Below are 25,960 nucleotides of genomic sequence, written 5' to 3' on the forward strand. Positions count from 1 at the left end.
ATCAGTTAAGCACAAGGTAAAGTTTTTTCTCTTTTCACTTCACTGGCTTCCCCACTCACCCACTCCAATTATTAGGTTAAGTATCAGGAAAAAGTTTTTCACACAGAAGGTGGTTGAGCACTGGAACAGGTTCCCCATGCAAGTGGTCACAGCACAAAGCCTATCTGAGATCAAACAGCATTGGAAAAATGCTCTCAAGCCCGTGGTGTGATTCTTGGGTAGTCCTGCACAGGGCCAGGAGGTGGACCCCATGATCCTGCTGGGTCCTTTCCAACTCAGCATGTTCTATGACTTACACACAAGAACATGCCCAGTCCCACACTAAGCCATGATGAGAGCACTTACCAGGGGCTGGGATGGTGTTCAAGCACTCACTCAGGATGCGAGCATAGATCCAAACTTTAGGAAGCCAGACTAGGAAAGCCAGCACATCAGCAAGACCCAGAACTCCATCTCTAAACACAGTGTGAAAAAATCACCCTGTATAAATGTAAACATTAAACATTGGTCTAACTCCTCATTCCTCTGAAAATTAAATTGGCTGAACTGCTGTATGGAGTCAGATGCAAAGGAGTCATGTAGATATCCATGTTGCCTTTCTGACATCCAAACAGATAATTTTATCTTGGCTGGCATCTGTGGAAAACCAGAGGCACTTTCAGGCAAAAGGAGGAGAAATTAGGGCTGTCAACATAGAGAACCAGTTTTGTCAACTGTTAGGAGACCTCAGCCAGGTACAGGGAAAAGTGCTTTTCCCACACACAGAGGGAGAGGGCAGACAATGCCCACAGAGGATCTGCAGGCGAGAAGGAGAGCAAAGTAATGGGAAATTGCTGAATTGGATGCATATCACTTCAAAAAACAGAGAGGACAGGAGAGAAAACTATTTTAAGTCCTAAGTTCCTTTCGCTACCTAAAGCTAAATGTATCTTAAAATGTACAAATTTTGAGGAGACAGTGGTAAGCAGGAAAAGGAGGTTAATTATTTTACATGTTTCATGCAGAGCCTAGCCATGGGTTGGTTGCAAATTTTTTTGTCTGTATCCACTTTAATAAGAAAATGTAAGCTCTGCAAAAGCTGTACCTCTGATCTTCTGGCAAATGTATATTCCCCATAAAGCAGATGAACCCAACATCACACTCAGGTTGTCCTCATGAGGCCTTTGATGTAAAATGCACTTAGAGGCAAAAACTCTATCAGAAAACCTTCTTGAATAGCACTGGAAACTCTTAATTCAGTTCTGTAGGTTTCCTTGAAAAATCATCCATAATGATATTTTTCAAAATATATCCATATAAGAATAAAGCCTAAATTGAATGCTTTCTCCCTTCTTTTCTCATGGTTTCTCCCTTTGTAGCAAGGCACAAGGACTACATAAAATGGCCTATTAGGAAAACCTGAAACAACTGGCCAATCTCCAAGCTATACAAGAAGAATGTGCCTACACATGGCTTAATATAGACACCATAGAGAGGGAAGTATTACTCTGTAACAAATGAAGTTTGTTTTACTGAAAGAGCTGAGGTTGTATTGTGTAAATGTTTGGCATTCATGTAGTATGAAGCTGACTTCCACTTTACTCGTTTGATCATTATTAAATGACATTTGGAATTGTTGCATTAGACTGAGTCAACAGAGTAATTGTCAAGTCTCACAGGACAGAGAGACAATAAGCTTCTAAGAAGCCTCACTACACCCTGTTTAAATATTAGACACATTGCTTTGCTCCCCGCTGGGACTCAAGGGAGTGCCAGAACACAGATCACAAGATCCCATCCTCTTAGTCTGCAAAATTGTTGTGTAACAAATAAACTGAGAAAAGCAATTTGAGCTCAAATTTATCCAGCTTAAAATTCCCTCTGAATATATTTGAGAGGCATTTACATAAATGACCAAGGAGTAACAAGAAACCTTTTTCTCATTACAGATTCTAGGTTAATATACACATACACAGGCATATATTTAATGTTGAACTCAATACGACACTGCAAGATTTTTGTAGGATGTTTTGATTGCAATGTTACATCTAATCAACTCAATTAAAAAGACTCAGATTTATTCAAAACCTTGTTTCTCATTGAATTACCTTACTACTGCATTACTAAGATTTTTTGAATGCCAGAATAGAAATGGCAACTCTCCATTGACATAAATGGGGTTACTAGAGGATCCAAACAACCCTGGCTTCTGCTCTGCCATTTCTCTAAAAGCTGTAAGTAAAAGGTTTGGAAACAGAAAGAATTCATGGAGGATTGAAAAGAAAAAAAAAGCCTCTAAACTAAACAAAACAAAACAGGTACCCATCCAGGACATGCAATTAGTTCTGTTCCAAGTACTTAATCCTGTGAGAAGGCTCTGAAAATCTTATTGCCCTAAAATAAAATAAAATACCTGGTTTATGTATTTATCATTGTTCAGAATGATGCACAGTGCCATAAAATTGAACAAACACTTCTCCAAGGCAGTTAAATGTTATTCCATCCTGAAAAGTATTAAAATATTTAGAACTAAGAGACTGGTTGTCTTGGATTTTTAGGGTTATTATACCTCCAGTTTGTTGAAGTTGAAAGACTTTTCAACAGAGAAGGCTTCTCAACAGAGTAAAATTCAAGACAAAAATACTTGTAACTGTATTTCTTTCCTCTTTATTAATATAACTCTCAGTTTTCTAGAAATTATTATTTATAAGTTTAAATCAATTATACACTACTGCATTTTTTTTACCTTCCTTTGCTGTAATTATGGTATGATGCTATTACAAAACAAAAGTTTATACGAGGATGCAAAACATAACTTGAGTGTCACAGCTTTTAATTTTTAGCACAAAATAAACTATTTATGAGCCACCCATCTTAGGATGAACAGAATTTTAGCTGAAACATTTTGCAACCAATATGCTGACAATGCAGACTTCTTCAGTGAGCAGTCTTAAATGACACATATTTTTGGAGGCTATTAAAAAATTTACTACCATGTGTTTAATCTCATATATTGGGTTGATAAAAAACCAACCAAACAAAAAACCCCAAACCAACAAAAATCCAAACCACAGAAATAAAATCCAAAATAACAAAAAGAAAACTGGGGGGAACTGGAATGTGAGATTTGAATTAATGAGATATGAATTAAGAAAACAGGTCCATTTAATGTTATGTTCAAGGTCATAGGAATCAAAAGAGTTTAGATCAGGAAAGCAACAGAATCAGATCCATTAAGAAATAAGCAGACATACTGCAGACTTTCTGGTGAAAACCAAGCTGTTTATAGAGCACACAAAAGTCCCAAGCACCTGCTACTAACCCAGCCTCCCATTCATGAATGGAAAAATCCAGGTGAAGAAAACCAAACAAAACAAAGCATTTTTTCAAGCACCAGCTTTAGAAGAACCATTGCTGTGAGCTGACTGATATAGAGAGACAAAGAAAACTTATTTCCCAAGAACAACCTAGATGGAAATGTCCTCACAAAACACTAGACAGTAAATAAATAAAGAGATATTTCAAGAACACCAATCTCCTTTTCCTGTAGGCTAGGAAAGTTCATTAACCCACACGTCTAAAATTTTCAAGAATTTTCCTTGTGCACACCCACACTATCTCCTTCTTATACATGAAGAGCACCCAATAAAATTGTTGTATGGCAAATAAAAGCTGTGAATAACTCCAAGCACATGACAGAAGACTTAGCATGTTTTGTTTCAAACACAAGTTGTCCTCTCTAAATACAAATTCTACCCCACAACAGTAAGTCATAGTCTGGCCTGTTCAAAGATGAATAGCACCACCAAAAAGATTACACTTCTTTACCCTAAAAATACTCGAGGCTATACCACACTTTAATGTGAGAAAAAAATTCAAGGTGAAGCTCGGCAGGATTATTTTCTCAAGACACATTTCGACTTAGCAAAGCTCAGCACTGTGGTGTAAAATAATGAAGGGTTAGCTTCTTAGCTAAACAGCTGGTTCCCCGTAGGGTTAAAGCACCCCAGGCAAGTGGTCTCAAGGCCAGATACCTCAGCCCTTTGGGGGCTGAGTGCCCTAGCCCAGAATACCACACAGCCATGGCCTCTTAGCAAGCTCAGTGACTGTCAGCTCTTAGTGATATCAGCTCCTTTATGGTTTCAGCTCTTAGCTTGCTAGAGGCTCTGGCTGGCCATGGCTTCTGAAGGCAGACGAAGGAGAGAGGAGAAGGAGCATCGGTTGTTCCACGATGGTTTATTCTGAGGGTTTTGCGAAGAGTCCGAATGCAGCTCTTCTAACAAAATGGGCCAAAACAGCCCCTTTTATAGGGTTAGGGGGGATTGGAAACTGACCAATTGTAAGGGTTAGGGAAACTAGCCTATGGGGTCACAGAGAGATAAGCAGGCCTGGAGGACCAGAGTGAGGACTTCTGGTTCAATTCCTATGACTCAGTAAATACCTATCTCTAAACATTTCTCCACGGAGCCGTAGCCAGCCCTGTGCCTGCTACACTGTGGTTCATGGCCACACGTAGCCCATAACACCCCTGAGACCTGCCTGTGACTCAGGAGCTCAGAACTGATGGCCATAAAAGCCCAGAATGCTGCCTGAAGGACAGCACTGGATTCAGATACAAAATTCTTCCTTTTCACACCCTGGTGGCAACAGCTGTGTGCTACATAAGCCTCTGCAACACTACATTACCAGTAACTGGTTCAATTTTTTGTGTGTGAAGACAGGACACAAAAATTAGGGCAAGGCTCTTAACAGCTATGCTTTTCCATGAACTACAATAAGCCAACTACTGTTTGCTAATACAAGAGATCCTAAACATGATAATTATGTATGTCTGTAGAAATAATTATTACTCTCAACTTTTAATTCTGCTCAGCAGATAATGCTAATGTCTCAAAAGCAATTCAATAAAATTAAAAAATATAGTAAAGTAACTAGTTATTCACAAATAATATTCCCTGGCATAATGTGAACAACCTTCATTGCTCTTCATTGTCTGTTAAGCACATGACTTCAGATGTCTTTTCCATTTCTTTTATTTCCATTACATTATTGTACTACAATTCTTTGCAAAACATTGTATATGCCACACAGAGTACCATTGTACATATTACAAGTTTGAACTGTACTCAATGACACATTTAACTAAATTCATATGCCTATTTTTAAAACCTTTCAGTTACTGATTTCACATCAGTAATTTTTTTTCCATGATCTAATCAGTGTATCAAGTAAGATCTAGTAGTTAATATAAAATGTACAGCTACATGAAACATGAGTCCACATTGCTGGCCACAGCTTTACATAGTCTTCAAAAGCGTTAGGAGCATATTAGCAGCAATGTTCATAAAAGAGAAGACTTTCTCAGAATGCATAAGGATCACTAAGAAACAGGGATAACCAAACGCCACATGAGTAAGGGCACACGGCAGCTGCTGCACTGGGCCACAGCACCAAGAGGTAGAACACACCTACCTGTGTTAAAGTGTGAGGGTCACCTACCCAGGAACACAGGCTAGAGAGGGAGCCAGGGCTTGGCAGAGGGAGAACTGTTCTCAATTTCTCTGCTGCCCCCAAACACTAACTGGACCTAGAAGCTTGTGTTTAACAGACACACCAGTGGGATTCCCCATTTAAGAGTTTAAGGATAAAGGAGAATTAGATAAAATCAGAAATATCCTACTGAAGTGAAAGCAAATTCACTAATGGGAATATTAGGAAGTAATTCTAAGATACTCAAAGATTCTTTTACTTCTTTTAAGGGACCTTTTTACTCTTTCATTCCTTTCCTGATTTGGGCATTTATTCCTTCCCCTACCCTCTCATCCTTTTTGATGGGAGGAAAAAGAAATAAAATTTTCTTCTTCCTTCCTATCCTGCTATCATCTATGCATAATGGTACATCATTGCTTTTAGACAGGGTTCCCAAGAAATTTCATTAGGTATCTCTCTGCCAAAATTTGTGATGTATTTAGACCAAAACTTTTCAAGCCCTGCAACATCACTGCAGAATCCTTATTCCAATATTGAGCAAGGTCACAAACAACTGTCAAATCTATTATTATATTAGCATAAATGTAAAGACTCTTTCTTTAAAAGTTTTTTCTTTTTAAAAAAATTATTTTATTGTTTGTTAAAGTAAACTCACTGAGATAAGTCAAACTTAAGAACACAAATACACAAAACACTCTCTCATAAATGTCCTCAATATAATGCAGTCTCATCACTAGATTTTTTTCTAGAGTTTGGAATTCAGTGATTTATTGATTCCCACACACAGCTATTGTTAAAAGATCTTCAAAGGGCCTGTTTATTAAAACAAGTGCCAGTTTTGTTTTCAGTTGCACTCAAATTGCCTGCAGTATGGGGCGACAATGCTAAGCCAAAGAAGGCCTTTATCAGCTGCAGTTTGAAGTACTGTAAACAAATTTATAAAAAGCACCAGAAGGTTTACACCATGCTGTGCGTGTTTCTTCTTCTGAGCACACAACTCAGAATATGCAACTAAAGCTTACAATATTTTAAAAGCATCAGTATCCTATGGCAACAATATAAAAGGTTAACATACATTATCAATCTGTCCTAAAGAGTTTTAAACCATGCTTCCTCACACTAGTTATGGAGCTGAGCAGCTGCCTATATCTGGGTAGAGCATCCACTAGTGATCTCAGATGAAGTCTGAAGTTCCTCTAATGCTAAATGTGTTTAAATTAAAAAGTTTTGTTTCAGATTCCTATGAGGTCAGGATTTCATCACTTCTTTCTCGTATGGAAGTCTACATCACGGTCACCCTTGAAGGTGTTAATTTGGTTTCTAGAATAAGTTCTTTTTATTTAAATACTTTATTGCAACTTCTGAATGTACTTTGGGAATAATATCAGCTTGGGAGAAGTTAAATTTCCAAAACAATCTTAACTTCCAACATGTTTCCTACACATGACTGTTTCTGTAGAATGCAGATAGGGTGCATCAGGGAAGAGTGATAAATACATGAGAGTTTAAACTCAGAAAGGTACCATTCACTATTCTTTAGAAGGCACTGTGTAAGAACAATGAAGATGAGACACATGTAACAATAAAGTCGAGGCACATTTATCAGTTAAAAACCAAGATTCTGTATCTGTTAAGGTCCCCCAAAAATGTATGAGGATCCATAATCACCTCTAACTGATGTCACCTCTAACTGGTGAAGACAGCCAAGTATTCAAGAATTGCATTTATAAAGAAATCTATCATGATGGGCATAGCAGTACACCCTGTCTTAGTGTAAAAATGCATCCAATTTCTTTTTGATATGTTCAAAAGCATCTTTCCCCATATAGTCCATGCGCCCTTCCTCCCATTTTCTCCGTTCATCTTCTGGAGTTGGTTCTGCTGGTTTGAAGTGAATAGACAGCTCTGAAACAAGATGTGCAACCTCATTCTGTGGAAAGAAGGAGTAGGAAAACAGTTATCTGGTTTTTCTAATTTCAATACTGTGATGTTAAACCTTAAATGGTAAATTTCTGCACTGTACACTCCCAGTTAAAACAATAAATAAAGATTATTCAAACGTTCACTCCTGTTTTGATAATGTGACCTCATTTTCCCTTGGTTTTACTACTTTCCATGGGATCTTTGAACATACCAAACATTTACTTTACTGATCTTAACTCAGAACTTGGCATACTCAGCAACAATACAATGAAAATACTACAAATAGTGCCTGGTTAGAATAAAATATCTGCTGCAAGGAAGAATTTATAATTTATCTGTTATAATCTTGTCTCCAACAAGCTTTCGTGTGAACATACATTTCTAGGATTTTTGGTAATTACTTTAATTTGAATAAAATAAATAAATAAAACTCTCTCCAGTGAGATCAATATAATTTAGCAGATGTGAGACACATTGTTTAATAAATTAATTCAAGATATGGACACTATTCATTATACCAACAGCTAGTTCATTTTGAATGATACTCCAAAAATGTAAATGCTGGTTCAAAGTCAAATCATCAAAGGTGCACAAATGAAAGACACATTATTAGTGATAATTTCTACCATGTAAAAGGAAAACTGTGTCCCCAGTTGACCAATGCCAGCAAAAAAAGGAACATCCCAACAATTATAACCTGTAGTAAAGATGAAATACAACAAGGACGAATCAAGGCAGCCACTAAAAACCTTTCAGTGGTACTCAAAGAGGCTCATAGGAAAACAATCCATCTCATGTTGTAAACAAAACTGAAATCAACAAGAACGGCTTTCTAGTGAAGTCTTCACAAATTCAAGGTAAAAATGTTTCAGAATAGAATTTAATGGGCAGGAATCAATGTCTTAAACTGCCTAAATGCCCTGGAATATCCATTACATCTGCCAGTTTGGGGCAGATAAGTCATAGGAGTTGTGGAAGACAAGGTATGGTATTTCATACAACCAACATGCAGTAAGGTGTCAAGATTTCTTTCTTTATCATTGGCAAGTTTTATCAACAGCTTTGGAAGCCATTAACAAGATGACCAGAATCATAATAGTTTTAGAAATTAAGAATTTTAGCCCCTGGCTGCACAGGAGCTACAGTTTTGTTTCTCAGTCTTTAAGTATTTCACTACAGTGCTTCACAATGATACAAAAGCCCTCATTAGGAATATGGCTGTGTGGTGTACCTTAGAAATCCTTGACACCCTGTCAACCCCATCCACACCAAGTCTGCCCCTGTTGTCACACTGCCCACACGTACAAGTGTCCATAAATGCAGTGCAAGACCACAAAGGAAAGCCTGGTCACTCAGGCTCCTCCTGCATGTTCCCTTTCCACTTGCTTGGAAACATCACTTCAGCAGGTAAAAAAACCCACAATAAAACAAAACATAACAGAACTAACAAACACAAAATACCCAAACAGCTTTGCTTGTGTTAGTATTGGAGAACTAAAATTAACACCATGCATTGATTACTCAGGGGTTAGCACAGGAAAATACACATTTAAAACTCCAAAGTTTTGAAAAGAAAACTAGAAAGGGATCACAACACAGTATTGGAAATTTAAGGAATTACATGGCTAAAACATGAAGGAATTTATTTGCATATTCTATTATAATTAGTTGAGCTTTCCTAAAATTATGTTGGCAGCAAAGATGCACATGCACTTATCTATAGATGTTGAATGCACAAAGCTGTATGTACCATTTCTGAGGTTTCCTGAAATGCAGGTTGAAATGCAGGTTGTTCTGAAGGTCTGTCAGGCTCAGAGGGATGGACGTTAGAATCTCTTGGTTCGACTTTGTGTACAGGTTGCTAAAATACAGCCACTGAGGTTTTACTAAAAGAATATTTTCTCATAATATCCTTTTCATGAGAATTCTCACAATACAATATAATCACTTTCAGTCTAGGGGGAGGGTAAAGCAATAGATGGGAGGAAAGCAAGGAAGCACATTATCATCAAGGAGAAAGTTCATGTCACCCAGCTTTAGCTATCAAAAATGGCATTGAATCAAAGCTCCTACTACAATCAGTCTAGGATAAGTACCTCCAGAGGGCAGCTCATCTCATCCTAAGATAGGTTCAAAATGGCTGTCATTTTTCAGTGACTACACACAGCCTGGGAAACAAGCTTACCATCCATGATTCCTACCATTCATGAGGCCAAACTTCAACAAGAACCATCTCATTTCAGGATAGCTTGCTCTCACATAAGCCTTTTATATGTATGAAATGAGAACAGAACAAAGTATTTCAAAACAGGGGCAAAATACATTGCCCAAAAAATATTGTCCCAAATATTTGCTTTTGACAGATAGCAATACATAAATGACAGATCCCATTCTAAAGTCTTTTCCCCCAAAACAATTCCACAAGTATATTGAAGCTAGGCAACAAAAAGTGGAACGATGGTATTCTTAAGCAAGAAGGGAACCAAGCCATTAATTTCCAATTAATATGGTCTTCTGATAAGCCAATCCTAGTAACCAAAATATTAACAGGAATTTAAATTTTAATTAGACTGCTTTAGGTAAACATTATGATTTTTTTACCCCAAAGAACCATCTTGATAATGTATCCCTATTTATTTTAGCCTTTTTAGCGAAGTCAGATGCATAAGGCACACAAGAAAATACACCCTTTGCAAATAAATGGTTCTTAAGATATGGAACTGGAAGGTTTGCAATTCTCCTTCAGCTCCTTCACACTTGGAGGGGAAAGGGAAGAAGGGGAAGAAGAGGGCGAATGAGAAAGGAAAATTACAGTTTTACTCTATAGAGTCACTATAGGCTAAAGAAATGAAGGAAAGAACATCTTGAAAGTTGTCTTCATCATTCTAGAGTGCAGTTCACAAATTAAAATGCAGATGACATTAGAACACTAATTTTATTTTCTCCCAGTTGTATCATGGGGTAATACAGTTTATCACACAATATGTAATGAATGGCTTACACCTGCAGAGGCATTATGCTATTATGTCCAACTTAATTCCTGCATAAAATAAGGAGATTCAGGGGAACAGAAACACACAAATACAAAAAAAGTGACAAAAGAAGCAGAAAGACTGCAAAATTCATTAGTGGATTTTTTCAAGGCTCTCCTTGTTGCTCAAGTCACAGAAATTTGAGAAACAGTTTTCTGGGTCAACACTTGTGGGAAAAAACTTTCTACAGAGGAATGATAAGAAAGGATTCTAGTTTTAAATATATTAATTCACAAATGTATTAATATTCAAAATACTGCTTTGCTAGTAGATATTTTTTAATACATTTGATTAAGTGCTTACAAACTTTGAATAAATTTCCTCTTCCTAAAATGCAAAGCAAACTATTTCAACTTCCAGACACATCATACATGCATAACTAAAGATTAAAGAAAATAAATAGGCTTCTGATTATTTTTAATGCTAGTGAGAAAATTCAATAGCTGCAGCCAAATTGAAGATATGATCTTCCAAATCAAAAAGAATCTCCTTTTAGTATATAATTTGACTTTGTTTCTGCATATAATAATAAACAACAAACTCACAGCTTTGAAAGCGAGTTCCTCAGGTGAGCATGCTGTGGGATTTACTTCACTTGTCTGCTCTGGGATCTCAGGCTTTTGTAGAGAACTGGCCACACAAGGACTGACCCTCTTCAGAGTAACTTCAACTCCATTGAAAGCGTGCTAATGAAAACAAGAACATCTCACCACTGAAACACAATTTTTCAGGACAGCAATAACTTATTTACAACAGTTGCACTTTCTTAGAGGGTTCTCATATTTAAAGGAATAATTTATTAAATGCAAAAAAAAAGTATATGGTCCAAGATTTAGAGCACACTGCAGTTTAGGTTTTTGCTTTTTTACTCTCATGAACACACCAGCATCATGAGGTAAATCTAACAGGTATTTCCACCTTCATTTACCATAACTGAAATATTTCTTTAATACACAATGCCTTAAAAATTAAAGCATGTTAAAGTATAAGATCAAAAACTACCCACTCCTTCCTCTGCTTTCCAATGTGTCACGAGGTTAACAAGCCAAATTATTCTCTGGGGCTTTGATGGTAAATATTCAACTGATCTTAAGGAGATTATGCAATTAGTTCAATTATGCTAATAGTGTAATATTACAAAGCACTAAGAAAATATTTACATATGCATAAATGGGATCTAATTTATCATGTCTATCCAGACAAAATTGAAAATTGTATTCTACACATTTCTTTATGCTACTGGTCTCTAAGAAATCATCTATTTATAAACAGAGGTTTTTTAATTCTATTCATGAAAAGCACACTGCTGCATTTCCTTTGAAGAAAAAAAGCATAAAGAGATCAATAAATGTTTGATGATACAGAAGTACTGTACATAACATCTTAAATAACACAAAATGCAATTAACACTGCTTTTGCAAACCTGATTTATTTGTTATGACCTCATGAAACAAGCTATAGTGTAGTACTGAAAAGGTAAATTTTATTACAGTTCAGAACCTAGTTATATGGTCTGTATCAATTTAGTTACAAGAAAAACAAAAGTCTGTTTGTTTCATGGGCCAGGTTATCCCTTCTCTGGCTAATTTGTATCATGTTCTGCATGCACACACATTACCATAAAATTAAGAAGATGGCTGCAGGATATCTTGGAAAGCAGATAATACAAGAAATCCTTCTCAAATGGCTACTTAAATGGCTAGTAAGTATTCCCACACATATTGGGATTACACAGCAAGGTTTTGGTAGCAGGGTGATTCCAGGATTAGCTTCTGTAAGAAGCTGCTGGAAGCTTCTCCCAAACCCAATGGAGCCGTTGCCAGCTGGCTCCAAAATGGACCTGTCACTGGCCAAGGCCAAGCCCATCAGCGATGGTGGTGGTGCCTCTGGGATAAGAGGTTTAAGAAGGAGGAGAATCCTCCTTCTTAAAAGGAGGAGGAAGGAGTTGCCTTGCAACTGGACAACTGCAGACAAAGCTATGAGAATATGTGTGAGCTACATAACCCTGCATGCACTAGGGTCACTGAAGAACTAAGGTGAGGAGGTGCTCCAGGTGCCAGAGCAGAGATAACCCTGCATCCATCCCATGGTGCACCAGGATGTCCTTCTGTAGCCCACGGAGGTCCCTGGTGGAGCACAGATCCACATGCACCCCATGGTGGTTTCCACACCACAGAAGGTGGATGTCTAAAGGAGGCTGCGACCCCATGGAAAGCCCATGATGGAGCAGGCTCCTGGCAGCACCACTGGACCTATGAAGAGAGGAGCCTGCAGTGGAGTAGGTTTGCTGGCAGGACTTGTGACTCCATGGGGACCCACACTGGGACAGGCAGTCCCTGAGCGACTGCATCTCACAGCTCACAGGAAGGACTCTTGTTGGAAAAGTCCATGGAGGACTGTCTTCCATGGGAGGGACTCCACACCCAGAGCAGGGAAGGAGTGTGAGGAATGAAACCCCTGAGGAGGAAAGAGCAGCAGAGACAACACGTAATGAACTGGCCACAGTCCTCATTCTCCATCCCCATGTGCCATTGGTGGGGGGGAGTCAGAGAAAACAGGGAGTAAAGTTGAACCCAGGAAGAAGTGAGGGATGGCAGTAGATGTTACAAATTTGGAGTTATTTCTCGTTCCTCTACTCTGACTTGATTGGTAATAAATTTGATTAATTTCCTGAAGTTCAGCCTGTTTCACCTTGGATGGTACCTGATGGGAGATCTCTCCCTGTCCTTACCCAGACTCATGAGCCTTTCCTTACATTTTCTCTCCCTTGTCCATCTTAGGAGCAGAGCGATAGAGTGGTTTTGGTGGGCACTTGGAATCCAGCCAGAGTCAGCCTACCACATTATGTAATTTCTTCCTCTACCAATTTTCAGAATTTTTGGTTTTGATTCCAGCATATTTCCACTAACTCCTTATCAGTTACCTTGCATTCCTCAGATTCTGCTTCTTCCATCTTTTGAAGTTTTTCCAACAAAGGCAATATACTGGCACTGTATATATTCCACCAGAGGGCAAGAAATGACAGCTGATGAGAAGATCCAGAGGTGGTGCCATCCTGCATAACTCTCTTTGTTTGAAGGTTGTATTTGTAGTTCCAGGGCTTTGCTGATCCCAAGAAGTGAACAACTTTGGCATCTCTACCAAAACTGTAGAGATCAAATATACAGATCTGTACATAAAATATTTCTTAGCTATATAAACTCCTAGAAGAAACATGCTTACTCACAGGTGAGGTAATTTAACATTTTGCAACAGCAACACATTTGAGATTATATGTATTATTATTTTATTTCTATCTTCCTGGTTTAATTCACTTGTTTAACATACAGAAAACAAATGTTACATTGCCATTTGTTTTCAGCAGCTAATTCTAGTAGAAAAGTTCATGAAGGAAGCTGACAGTCTCATGCAGTACTATTTCCAGTCCTCCTTCATGCTCTATTCACAAAAAAATACATATCACTTCAAATACTTAATCACCAAAATTGGGTATTACTGATAGCATATTAAAAATTACTAATAAATACACTGGCCAAAGTTCATCTTCCAATGAGAGTGTATTGTGCAACTGGAACAGAAATTCATGACACCCCAAATCCAACTTGCCTTTTACCAGGTAAGATTCTCAACTGCATGGTCTGGAATCATATAATTAGTAGCACAAATTTCATTTCATAGAAGGACTTAAGGAATGGCTCAAAAAGTTTAAGCAATGAAAATTGTTTCTCTAAGAAATTATTTGAGAACAAAGGAACAAGCTTAAAAGTAAACTTGTCAGAACCAAAATAATTACATTTTGTCAAAATGAAAGAAGCTTCTTTGAAAGAACATAAAAGACAGTGCAGCCAACTCTGGGACTCTCCTTGTGCCCAGACATTCACATTAAATTTAAGCTTCTATTGCATGGTTTCTACATAAGATAATTTGTGATACTGTAATTTATAATTACCAGAATATGCCATTATTAGACTCTCTTACAAAAGGATGTTCTTTAACAAACTACAGAGGTTTACGGAAGTGTTATTACTTACTGATTGAAAGCAGGAACATAGGTGTACACAGAGCTGCTGCTCAAGTTATAGAGGAAAGGCAAGTGTTTGCCAATATCTGCTGTTGCCCAGCTGCTGAAGAAGCTGTTCAACAAGCCTTGATCACCTCCTAAAGAATACATAAAACAGTATTACGATAACATGTGTACACTCAAATTTGTCTCAAAATTTGGATGGGAGTGAGACTGGGGCCTGAGATTGGTGTGTTCATGGGACTCCAACTTGGACTTGAAAATATGGCCATGTGAGCATGTACAAGTGAATAATACCTGATTCCCTCCGATGTGAGCTCAGTGTAAATGGAGTCCTATTGTAATATAAGAAGAAAGGAGTGTTTGGTCTCCCTCAGAGCAGAAGACTGAAGATCAGGTGTGTTTCTCTCTCCTAATCCAGACAGCAAAATTAAAACTAACCAAGCAAGACTCAGATACAATGTCCCTTCACTGCCCTTTTCTGGGAAGCACAGTCCAGAGTAAGTCAGCAGGTCTTAATTGCAGTCTAAGAGGCAAAGTTCTCCACCTTGAATTCTTGCACAGAGCCCTGAGAACTCCAGCCTTCCTCTATTCTGCCTGATAGCATGGAAACTCTCTCGCATTTCATGCCTTCTGCCTTGCCCCTTACCATCAAAGCTGCCGTGCTCAGCAGCAAACTGGAGCAGCAGGTTGTAAGTCTTCAGGGAGGGCTGGAACACAAACACACCACTATTGAAGCAGTCAGGCCAGCCAGAATCAGGAGCTGCAGAAAACTCTTCTCGATCAAACAGCTCATCAACATTGCAAAGTACCTTATGGAGAGTAGGAAAAGAGAAAAAGATGCTAGAGTACATGTTTGTCTAGAGCAAGAATTGTCAAATTAATTCCAATGGAGTAAATTGATAGCTTGGCCTAGTACATGGCTTGCAGAACATAAAAGCAGTGCCATTGTAAAATGTGCTAGAGGTCAGAACCTCTATTTTTGATATAATAAGGCAACAATAATTGTGATTCTCCATGATTTCTCTGATAAAATCCAAAGCCTGTGAAATTATTTCATGAAGCTTGAAGACCATCCAAGGTCCCTTTAAATATTATACCATGAAAACACACAATTTCCTTCTTTCTTAACTCACCTTTCCATAGTCCATTATTTTTGATAACTACAACAGAACTGAATGAAAATTGGGAATCTAAATCATTTTAGTAAGCGACAGACTGACTAAAAGGTAGTAGAAAAATTGTCTCTTGCTGCCAGCTTTCTGATATTGCTTAAGATCAGATATTTGCTTTTCTGTTTTCGTTTAAGCTTCACAAGGAAGTGGGAAAATCAATCAGGTTAAGGCAGAGATAAAGTTGGTGGAAAGACAACTGTGCAGTCAGTGAAAGTCAGGACCCCCACCTTTCACAGTCACTGTGAAAAACAGAAGAAAATTTTTTAAAAGTAAAATTACTTAATTGAATTTTTAAAAAAGACCAAAAATTGCCTCCCTCCATTAACATTATTATAAAGCAAGAAATCATAAGACTTCTTCCTCAAGAAGAATAACTTAATTTGGTTTCTAATTCAAATACAATCCTATTAAATTAAAATGCATCTCAGTCTTTCAGAGTGAGCCATGAAAGCACAAGGGAAGGCTGACATGATTGTCCTCAGCAAAATTATGACCATTTTAATCTCTATACTTCTAAAAACTTTAAAAAAAATTTAATGTCTGGAATTTCTTCTTTTTTTATTTTAAAACCATCCAGCCTTCCTGAAAGAATAATTCCAAACAAAAGTATGTGAGAGAGATCTATTTTAAACTTCTGTCAGAAGACCCAGTACATAGAGTTTGTGATCTCTTTTGAGGACAGTCCTGAGGCTACTCTCCAAACTGAATATATTTTTATGTAGCCAGCACAAAAATTGTGAGAATTGCTAAATCGTGCCAGGATGGGGCTCCTGCAACCTTGTGACCGCCAGCAAATCCGGTCACTTCACAGGCCTGAAGGCTGCCTGGCAAGGAAGCATCCCACAGTCAGAGACAGACACAAATGTTTCCATGGCTCCCTCTCCACTCACCAAAGTGTCTGCATCCATGAAGACACATTTGCTGTAATGAGTAAGAGTCCAACAATGAAGCTTAGTGAAGGTTACACCCAGCTCTGGCCTCTGCATCAGAGCCAAATGGACTGAGTCAGCACTGTCAAGCACACCCACCTCAATCACCTCATCAAACACACTGCTGAGGACTGACCTGCCAGAGAGCAGTGGAGAGAAAGAAAGGGGTTTAGACAAGTTCATCAGAGTTCACTTCTGGCATGACAACAGAGACACACAGCATGACATTAATTATGACAATAACCAAAGCTAGATTGATTGCTTAGAGTAAGAAGTCAGAAGTGAAAAGTCTTTGGAAACAGCCTGCTGAAGAGGCAGCTATCAGGCCATAAAAAATTGTCTTCTCCACTGTGGGGGCCAGCACATCTCAAAAGTGGGAGCTGCTGTTTTTAGGAAAAAACAATCCTTATTCTAGTCACTTATCTCTTAAGGAAACACCAACAGAAATCAAAGCAGCTTTCATCCTGCACCAATGATTCCGAAGGACAGCACCATACCGTGTTCCCTCTGCATTTTACAGGATGAGACATGCAGGGCCAGCACACTCATTTGTACCTACTGTGGCCAAGTAAACACTGCTTCAAAACTGCACCCTTTATAAGGTGCATATATACTTGCTCACCACATACAGTTCCTCACTACTATGTAGCATCTCAAATGAGACTTTAGGCTAAACATTTTATTTTTTCTATGCATGTATTTACTGGGAATTCTATAGGTAACACCAAAGTAGGTAATTTTCCTTCAAGTAGCAAGAAAAAAAGTCTTTAAAACACAGTTAATTTACTTACACTATGCCATTATAATCAGAGTCCTCAATGTCTCACAAGCACAAAAAAAGAAAACCTGTTCTGTTCAAAAATCTAGGTTTTGGGATTATTAGCTTTTGCCTGATTTATCTTCAAGGAACAGGAACTAACTGGCAAAGAACTAAATTAACAGATTATTAGAAGTTTACTTCAGTGTTCTGCTTTCTTCTTTTTTTTTTTTTTTTTAATGTTATCCTTGATTTTAAATACATATTATAAATGCTTTTCTTCCCACTCAACAGAAATGAAAAGAATTACAGATTTAATATCAACCTATGCATCAAATGGATACAGTATTCCCTCAGGAAGGTTATAGTGTTCTGACAATGTCCATACTTCAAAAGTCTGTAAAAACAGATTTTTGTGCATCCAGTCAGAGCAAAAATGTGAAAATTTATTTCCTGAGCCACATGCATTGCAAATACATCCACATAGCACACAGAAAATGAGCTTGCACACTTCCTAAGACATAGCAGAACTAAGAGTTTAAGTTGCTATAGCATGGCATGCCTTTTAACAAGCCCTCCAAATAACAGGGCTTGAGTTCAGATGTAATAAGATTTCTGTAAATGCTATTCTGCAGTGTCTACAGAATCACAACACAAATTGCAAAGTGATTTATACAAAAAAAACCAAAAAGAAACTAATTTCTTATCATGATAGTTGTGCACCAATATTTTAAGAACATCAGTCATGTAACTGGGCCTGTAGGTCTATGGAGAGTTCTGATGTCAATGGTGGTTATGTATCCCTCTCTAAGAGAGAAAAAATTTGGAAAAAAACAACAGTAGTGCAAGAAACTAAAACCTTCATTCCAAATTTTCAGGTACTCAATTATAAGACAAATTCCAGCCACAAGCTCTACTTCTGCAAGTGAATTCTTAGTAGGCTTAGGAGCTTATAATGGATGTTATTTGAGACTCCTCTTAGAAATCACTAGCCAAGAGGGAAGTTCTAGGCCTAATGCTGTGAAATCCACAGAAACCTATTAAAATATTTCATGCTGTTGCTTATTCTTCCACTATTTAAATCTCCAAATGCACATTAATACTTACCTCATCCCACTGGAAACCTCTGGAGTAACTAGAACTGCCAATTTCCTGGATGTCTTATGATTCCTCAATGACTGTCCAAGAACGAGAGCGCCTTGACAGTACACATCATCAGTAGCAAGGGTCACAAAGGCTTGATCTGTTACTGCAAAAAGATATTCAGAAGAGTCATTTTCCAACTTTAATGTAAGCCCTTTTAGCTTGCTCCCTCTTCTTCCAGATAAACAACTATCTGTGGCTTATAACAACCACATTGTGATTATAAAAACCATTCCTGTGATGAGACTCCCCCCAAAAGTCACAATTGAATAGAAAACCCAGTGAATGTGAGTGCAGAATGTATGCTTCAGATTTTTATTATTTTTGTTTGCCTGATTTACACAATAGCAGGTACAAAATTTTTGCAATAAATTTTAAACAGATAATTCCCTAGGTCTTATTGCCAAAACACAATGTCAATCAAAAAAGATGATCTGCACATATTTAGATTTTGTGTTTAATGAACACAGTATAATATAACCAATAAGGAAAATGTTCTTGTTTATACAGTGCTGGAAGTTAAGGAAAAGAAAAATATGCATATTAGCCAGAAATGTTCTTTCCATAATGCCACTGAATCAACCCAACATTATTTCTGCTCTGCCTTTTTTGTACTAGGTACCTGGTGCTGGCTGAACAAGTGCAGAGAAATTCCCATCAAGAGCAGTACACCTCCCAGAAGCTGAGAATCCCTACCTCAAGTAACTCCAGGGAATTTAGGAGTGTTCCTTATTGTCAGGAAACTCATGAGGAAACAAGTTACAATAAAAAAGAAAGCAACCTACACTCCTGCATAACAGGAGAAAATGTATTTTATAGACACACCACTCTCATGGCAGGATCATAAGGGGCTGCTTCTTCAGCTCTGCCCTGTGATATAACCACCACTGTCAGAGCTCTTCTGGGGAGGACCTATACCTCAGCAAGGTGAACAGCCTCCTTGGAGCAGAAGGATGATACACACTAGGCTGCAAAATTATTCAAAACAATATGAGCAGGTCACACAGATGAAGGGAATTCCACTAAGCTCTACAGAACTTCAATAAACACTTGTGTTGAAATACTTGTTTAGAATCACCATCATCTTAAGGGACAGGCAATTGCATTAAATAAATTAAAACAACCAAACAATACCAACATAAACAACCTGTCATACAGTTTCCAGGGCTCGTGAGAAACACTGAGAAAGAATCTCACAGAGCTAGATGCAGAGAACTCAACAAATGACCTCATGGCTGCTTCAGCCAGAGGCTGCCAAAATGAATGACTTCTAGCCCCTAACATCATCGAGGTATGCAGCAAAGTATGGCTGATGCCCACAATAAGCTAACAGATATTAAGCATTTTTATTTTTCACATCCTCCAAAGGCAGAGTAAAACACATGCCCACTGGTGTGCTGCCTTTTCCCCCCACTTTTTGCCCTCTTTCACTTATCTCCAGCCAGCCAGCTTCGTCTCAAGCACACATACTTTACATTTGCTGACATTGCCACACATCCCTGCACCTCAGGAGAATCCCAGCAAGTGCCAGACTTGGCAAAAAAAAAAAAAAAACAACCAAAAAACACCCCCCCCCAAAAAAAAAAAAAACCCAAATCACCCATCAATCTTAAAATAGTTTGCATAGCCCACAGCTGAGCAAACTCCAGTAACATTTCTAATTACAATTTCCAGACAAAGCAAATGACGAATTGAACTTTCAAATGTCCCATTATAATAACAGCCTGAGCAAGTTACAGGTGTTCCAGAAATCAGTGAATAAGGAGTTGCTTTAAAGCAATAGATGTGAAGTAAAATGCTTCTACTGCAGTTTCCCAGGGGGTTAAAAAAATAAATATAAGCATCCCTAAAAACCAATGTAAACCAGAAAACAGCTGAAGGCTACTTCAGCAAGAAAATTACTCTGAAAAGATGCAAAAGACCAGGAAAGCAAAGCAGTTTTGTGTTAGGCAACAAGCATCTTCAGCCAAAGAAAGGTAATAAAACAACTACTGAGAGGAATGTGGGAGTTAGGCAAATATAAAAAAAATATTACATGAGTGGGAGTTCCAACTCTAAAATATTGTTTTAAATAACAACCACAAAACTGAACATAATCTTCACATGGCTTTTGCAAATTATTTTGGCTACAGAAGCTGAATCTTTATGTAATACATAGAAAAATACACAAACTACTAATTAAATGGTTCATCAAATTGGTATGGAAAGTTATCACATTCTCCAAATTCTTTTGTGCCCTGTACCCCTGTGGTCATAGCCACAAGGAGCAAGCTGCCAAACAACTGCTGCTTCTAAGAAACTCTTGCTGATACCTCACAAAGAACAGAAGTTAAGTGTCTGTTTTGAGAATCAGACGCTGGGATCAGGGATACATGTTATGGCCTTCTTAATACAGTGAACCATCATAGAGATAATTGAATAGATAATCAAAATATTGACTGAAAATATTTAACATTAAAATATTTCTGGTGCTAAGAGAGAAGCAAATCCTAATGATTTTAAAATCATACAGGGGCATCACTAATTCATTAAGGATCCACTGGGGGTTTAAAATAAAAATATTTTATCATTACCTTTCCTTTCATCTAATCCTTGCTTTCAAGAAAGGAGTGTTATTTGTCTTGCCTTGTTTACAAAATTCTTTGGAATACAGCATAATAAATAAACATTTTATTTCTATAACTGAAAGAAAGGGTCAGGTTTTCATATACATTTTTGGAAGTAAATGGTTTACCTGAAAGTTTCCATTTATCTGACACATTAAATCTACTGTATACAGAGTTTCACTCACTGACTTTAAAAGAGCAAATCTTCTTTAAGTTTGAAAGCCAGAGGTGTAGATATTTAAATTCATTACAACTGTTTTTTGGTTTGGTGGGGTTTCTTTTGTTGTCTTGGTTTTGTTTACGGGGTTTTTTTTAAGTGTCAAGGAGACCATTAAGCATAACTTAAATTCTTTGTGCTGAAAGACAATATGTTTTTTTATGGACAACACCTACTGTTTAGGGTATTAAGTTTTCAAGCAAATTGTTTTCAAGTTGGGGATCCTTATGGCTACAAGTGAAATATGAGAAAAGAAAGTGTATTTTTAGAAACCCTGTCATATGAACTTATAAATCTGCTCATTTCTCTTGTCTGGATTACCACGAAGCATATGATGATGCAAATGGAGAAATCATTATCATCAGTAGTGGCTCCTCAGTTTTATTACCTAACAATACTTTCTTAGAACAAAACAAGGATCTTCAAGGAATTAACTTGCTGAGTTATATTAGAACCTGCTCTGCAGCTAAACAGAAGAGACAGCAAAAGCAATGTGAACCACTACAGTCAGGGTGATCTTAGGTGGAACTTGTAACAGCTTTTTTAGCCAAGATCACCAACTTCTTATGCTACTTACTCATAGAAGTAGTACCTCTGACACTGCCAGAGGCAAAATTCTTTGAAAGGAGTGGAAATTAATTCTAGGGCACTTAAAAACTTTACTTAGAATACGAACTGAGCAAGCAGACAGGGTGGTGCTCACTTTCATGTTCAGAGAAAAAGAGGATTAAAAAACACCAGGTACCCATTTTGAGACTCAGGAATGACTGATAATAGCAAGTGACCCAAGTGCACCTTCCAACTTCAAGACAAGTTTAAGTAGGGTAGGGAGTTTTTTTTTCATAATCCATTAGACATAGCTTTTAAATAATATTTTTATATTTCTTTTGATAGACAGGAAGCATAAATTTAGTCCAGCTGTAGCTCCTAGTGTAACAATTCAAAATTGCCAAGCTGCCCACTGCAAAATGGCAACAGGAGACCAGTCACTCCTATGCTATGATTTTTCTGTAAGAACATTCTAAGTTACACATTGTCATCTTATGCATAAAAATAAGAGCAGATAAATAAATAGCTAAAAGCTTCCAACAGGCTGGTTAGGTCACCAGGGCCTACTGCCATTCATACTAACCAACACTGTACAACTGCTTTCCTAAATTCCTCCCCAGTGCCATCTGTTGCTCTCTTGTCACCTCCCCACTTCTATTCCAGACAATTTGCAGGATGAGCAGGCTGCAGCCTTGACCTGTTCCCACTGAGCCAAGCACCTCTCTGAGATCCCAGGTGACAATGACACAGCTCCAAATCACAGCATGTTTCCTGACACCAATTCTGCTACTCCCTCTCCTGCACAAGGACCCTGTGGATCTTCCCCCAGAAGCACCCTGTGACGGTGTGTTAAACTGCCTAAAAGAGAGAACACAAGCTGTGGGCTTCTCACTTCTCTGGCCTGGCACAGCCATATCCTGGAACAGAAAGCTCTGCTCCTCCTGACACCCACACCCTTACAAGCAATTCAGAAATATTTCATTATAAGTAGATAAAATGAACAATAGTGTCAGACAGTAGAGTCAGAGCCCTCTTAAAAATTATTATGCAAGTTTCAAGCAGAGAGGCAATTCTTGCCCTCGTAAACAAATGACAGCTGGCAGTTTTAATTCCCATGCTTTCTTAGATCCAGTAGTAGAAACATTGATGTTACCAATGAGGATAAAGAAGAAACACTCTACACAGACTTTTTTATAACAGAATTTAAATTGACATTCAATGGCATACAATATTTCTCTTGGCCTAATGAAGTTCTGCCTCATCCAAAACCAGATTCTCTCTTATCTTTTATTAAAACAGTACTGAATTTTAGCAGGCAGGATTACTGCTCTTGTGTTAGAAGACCACTTGATTCCAGTCCTTTGTAGCTTTTCTTATGTGTCTTTCAGTTAAAAACTGATACATTTTACTTCAAGACTCTGCAATGTTGTTATTCAACAGATCATAATTGATCCTCATGAAAATTCAAAGGCAACAATATCATAAGTGCAAACAAGCACAACACATAACACCCAAAACTAGTCCCAAAACAGTAATAACACCAGTTTGAAAATTAGTAATAATTGGTAATAATTATTATAAATAATTGCTTAAGCAATCCAGAGGCAGCACAGGGAACTTTACGGTACATATCAAGTTAGATGTTTCCAGTGTTTCCAGTCTTTCCACACTTTCCTTTCAACCAAAAGAAAAAAAAAATCACATTTAAAAAAAATCAAAAAAACCCAAGAAAACTGAAACAACAAAAAAAAAAAAACCCTCAACCAAACAAAATCACTATGCTCTAATCCCTTCATTTGCAGATTCACTTTCTTCATCTTCCCAGTGCTGAAGTGCCACATACATTAATTCAGACTTTGCACCGTTCAGTCCAGATGACTGACACCCTTCAAATGGTTCAATAAACCAAGATGTGTGGGAACTGCTGCTCTCAAAAATGAGAAAAAAGGAAAAAAGTTGAGTATGCTCAAGAGACCGAACAGCACCTGCAGGTTCTGTGATTACCCTTAAATCAGCACCTCATGGCTTTAAGGATAACTGACCAAGACCAATACCATTGCTGTGTAGAAGGGGCATGAGAAAGGTTTCCCTGAATCTGCCTTAGCCTGAGACAGCCAGCCCCAGCCTGTCACCCTGGGGATTCCCCAGGAAAGCACGCATAGACCTAAGCAGGCCAAGCTGGACATACAAGCAGAATACATAAATGAGTTCACCTATTTCACCCCATCACCCAGACAGTTAAAAATCCTCCTCTGGAGCTGCACATTACAGCGCAGCACTCTGCTGATAAGAAAGCAGCAGGGACCCTCGCCCTCACCGGGATGTGAGAAGGGCAAAAGCCGCGGGGGGCTCCAGGCTGCGCTGCCGATCGCTCCCGAGAGGCTGCTCAGGGCAAGCCGGGCGGGGTTCAGCGGGACGGGGGTACTCACCGGACATGCTGGGCAGGCGGGGGCCGGCCGGGCAGGGCAGGGCAGGGCAGGGCAGGGCAGGGCTCGCTGTGCGGCGCCCACCGCTCCTGCCGCCTCACCTGCGGGCGGGGGGGGCCGCTAAACCGCACAATGGGATTAGCCTCCTTCCTGCTGGAGGCACTGGCAGGTGAACTACATTCGCAGGGACTCCTGCGCAGCAGCAGAGAAAAGGCATTAGCGGCGGAGACCGTGGCGGGGGGGTTGGTACGACCCACCCCGCCCCTGCTGCGCTCCGGGCGCTGGCTTTGCTGCGAGGGGGACCTGCTCCTGCCTCCCGCTCCCGGGAGGGCACGGCCCGGGGCTCGGCTCGGCACCTCTCCCTGGACAGGCACACCCCAGAGCTCGGCCCGACACGGGCACAGCCCGGAGCTCGGCCCGGCTCCGCAGCCCGACACGGGCACAGCCCGGAGCTCGGCCCGGCACCTCTCCCTAGACAGGCACACCCCAGAGCTCGGCCCGACACGGGCACAGCCCGGAGCTCGGCCCGGCTCCGCAGCCCGACACGGGCACAGCCTGGAGCTCGGCCCGGCACCTCTCCCTGGACAGGCACACCCCAGAGCTCGGCCCGGCACCGCAGCCCGACACGGGCACAGCCCGGAGCTCGGCCTGGCACCGCAGCCCGATACGGACACAGCCCGGAGCTCGGCCCGGCACGGGCACACCCCAGGGCTCGGCCCGGCACCGCAGCCCGACACGGGCCCCAGCGGGCGCGGCGCTCTGCTCCATCGGCCGCCGCACGGCTGCCCTCACCCCGGGATGGGAGAGACCCTCCCTCCCCTTCCTCCTTTCCCTCCCGTCCCGCTGCCTGCCCGATGCTCTGGGTGCCCTCCGCGTCCCAGCCTCTGCGACAAAGCCTCCCCACCACGCACACGTCTGTGTAGAAACCGAGAGGAAGGGACACAGGTTGGGGAGACTCCGCCGCGCAGCGCCCAGAGGAAAACGCCAGCTTCTATGAAGGAGCGTGGAAAAAGGTCTCAGCATTAGTAGGATGATTCCAGCGTGGTATGTGGTCACACAGATACACGGGATTCACCGTGAATGAAGGGGGTCTGGCCCTAACTCCCTGGGGCCATCGTATCCCCTCCAGATACTCACGGTCTGATCACTTGTCACCCAGATAAGCAAGCAGATGTTTCCAGTGTCAGGAAGCTCATGCTATTCAGAGGGCTGTAAGTAATTTCACAAGTGCATAAATAAATGCACATTTACTTGCAAAGCATGTTTTTTTCACTAGCCTAGAAGTCATGTAATTGTGACATAATTCACCCATACAACGTCTCTGCAAGGTAATTTTTGGCTGATGTGGTACAGCTGAGGCATTTTTGTTTCAAAATGTCCTTTGAACATCAATATCTATGTAGCAGAGGTAAACAACTTTCAGGTAGTGTGCCACTGAAAAAACTGCATAGTGGTACCGCTCAGCTATTTAAAACTTTATTTCCAACAATTTGCAAGAGATCTCTGTTGCCACTCCAGGCTGCAGCATTTGTTCTCTTACACCCTGGAAGAATCCTAAAGGTCCGTCTGTGAAGAGGGTGTCATTGTTCTGTAGTAATGGTGAAGTGTTTGAAGGATGGAAGGATGGACGTAAACACAAAGGAAATTGAGTTTTATTTATCCCACAGAAACAAAATTCTCAGGGATCTGTGTTCACCATTGACTTACATAGAT

At 39.6% G+C, this 25,960-nt stretch overlaps 1 protein-coding gene across 4 annotated transcripts; it reads right to left on the reverse strand.

Annotated features, from left to right (window-relative positions):
- Positions 1-4,996: 4,996 nt before the first annotated feature.
- On the reverse strand, positions 4,997-25,458 carry GYG2 (glycogenin 2). 4 transcript variants are annotated; one of them, XM_059839346.1, is made up of 9 exons: positions 25,385-25,458; positions 18,414-18,555; positions 16,511-16,685; positions 15,095-15,257; positions 14,456-14,582; positions 13,348-13,570; positions 10,970-11,110; positions 9,143-9,253; positions 4,997-7,399 (listed from the first exon to the last, which is right to left on the reverse strand). In XM_059839346.1, the coding sequence occupies exons 2-9, from the start codon at positions 18,416-18,418 to the stop codon at positions 7,238-7,240; spliced, it is 1,107 nt and encodes a 368-aa protein (XP_059695329.1). In that variant the 5' UTR covers positions 18,419-18,555; positions 25,385-25,458; the 3' UTR covers positions 4,997-7,237. The 4 variants fall into 4 exon arrangements, with proteins under 4 accessions (XP_059695329.1, XP_059695327.1, XP_059695328.1 ...); XM_059839344.1 differs by lacking the exon at positions 25,385-25,458 and adding an exon at positions 24,251-24,400; XM_059839347.1 differs by lacking the exon at positions 25,385-25,458 and adding an exon at positions 24,251-24,404 and having other exon boundaries at positions 7,262-7,399; positions 9,143-9,267.
- Between the last annotated feature and the right edge of the window lie 502 nt (positions 25,459-25,960).

Source organism: Haemorhous mexicanus, chromosome 2 (genome assembly GCF_027477595.1).
Source record: "Haemorhous mexicanus isolate bHaeMex1 chromosome 2, bHaeMex1.pri, whole genome shotgun sequence".
Taxonomy (NCBI): Eukaryota; Metazoa; Chordata; class Aves; order Passeriformes; family Fringillidae; genus Haemorhous; species Haemorhous mexicanus.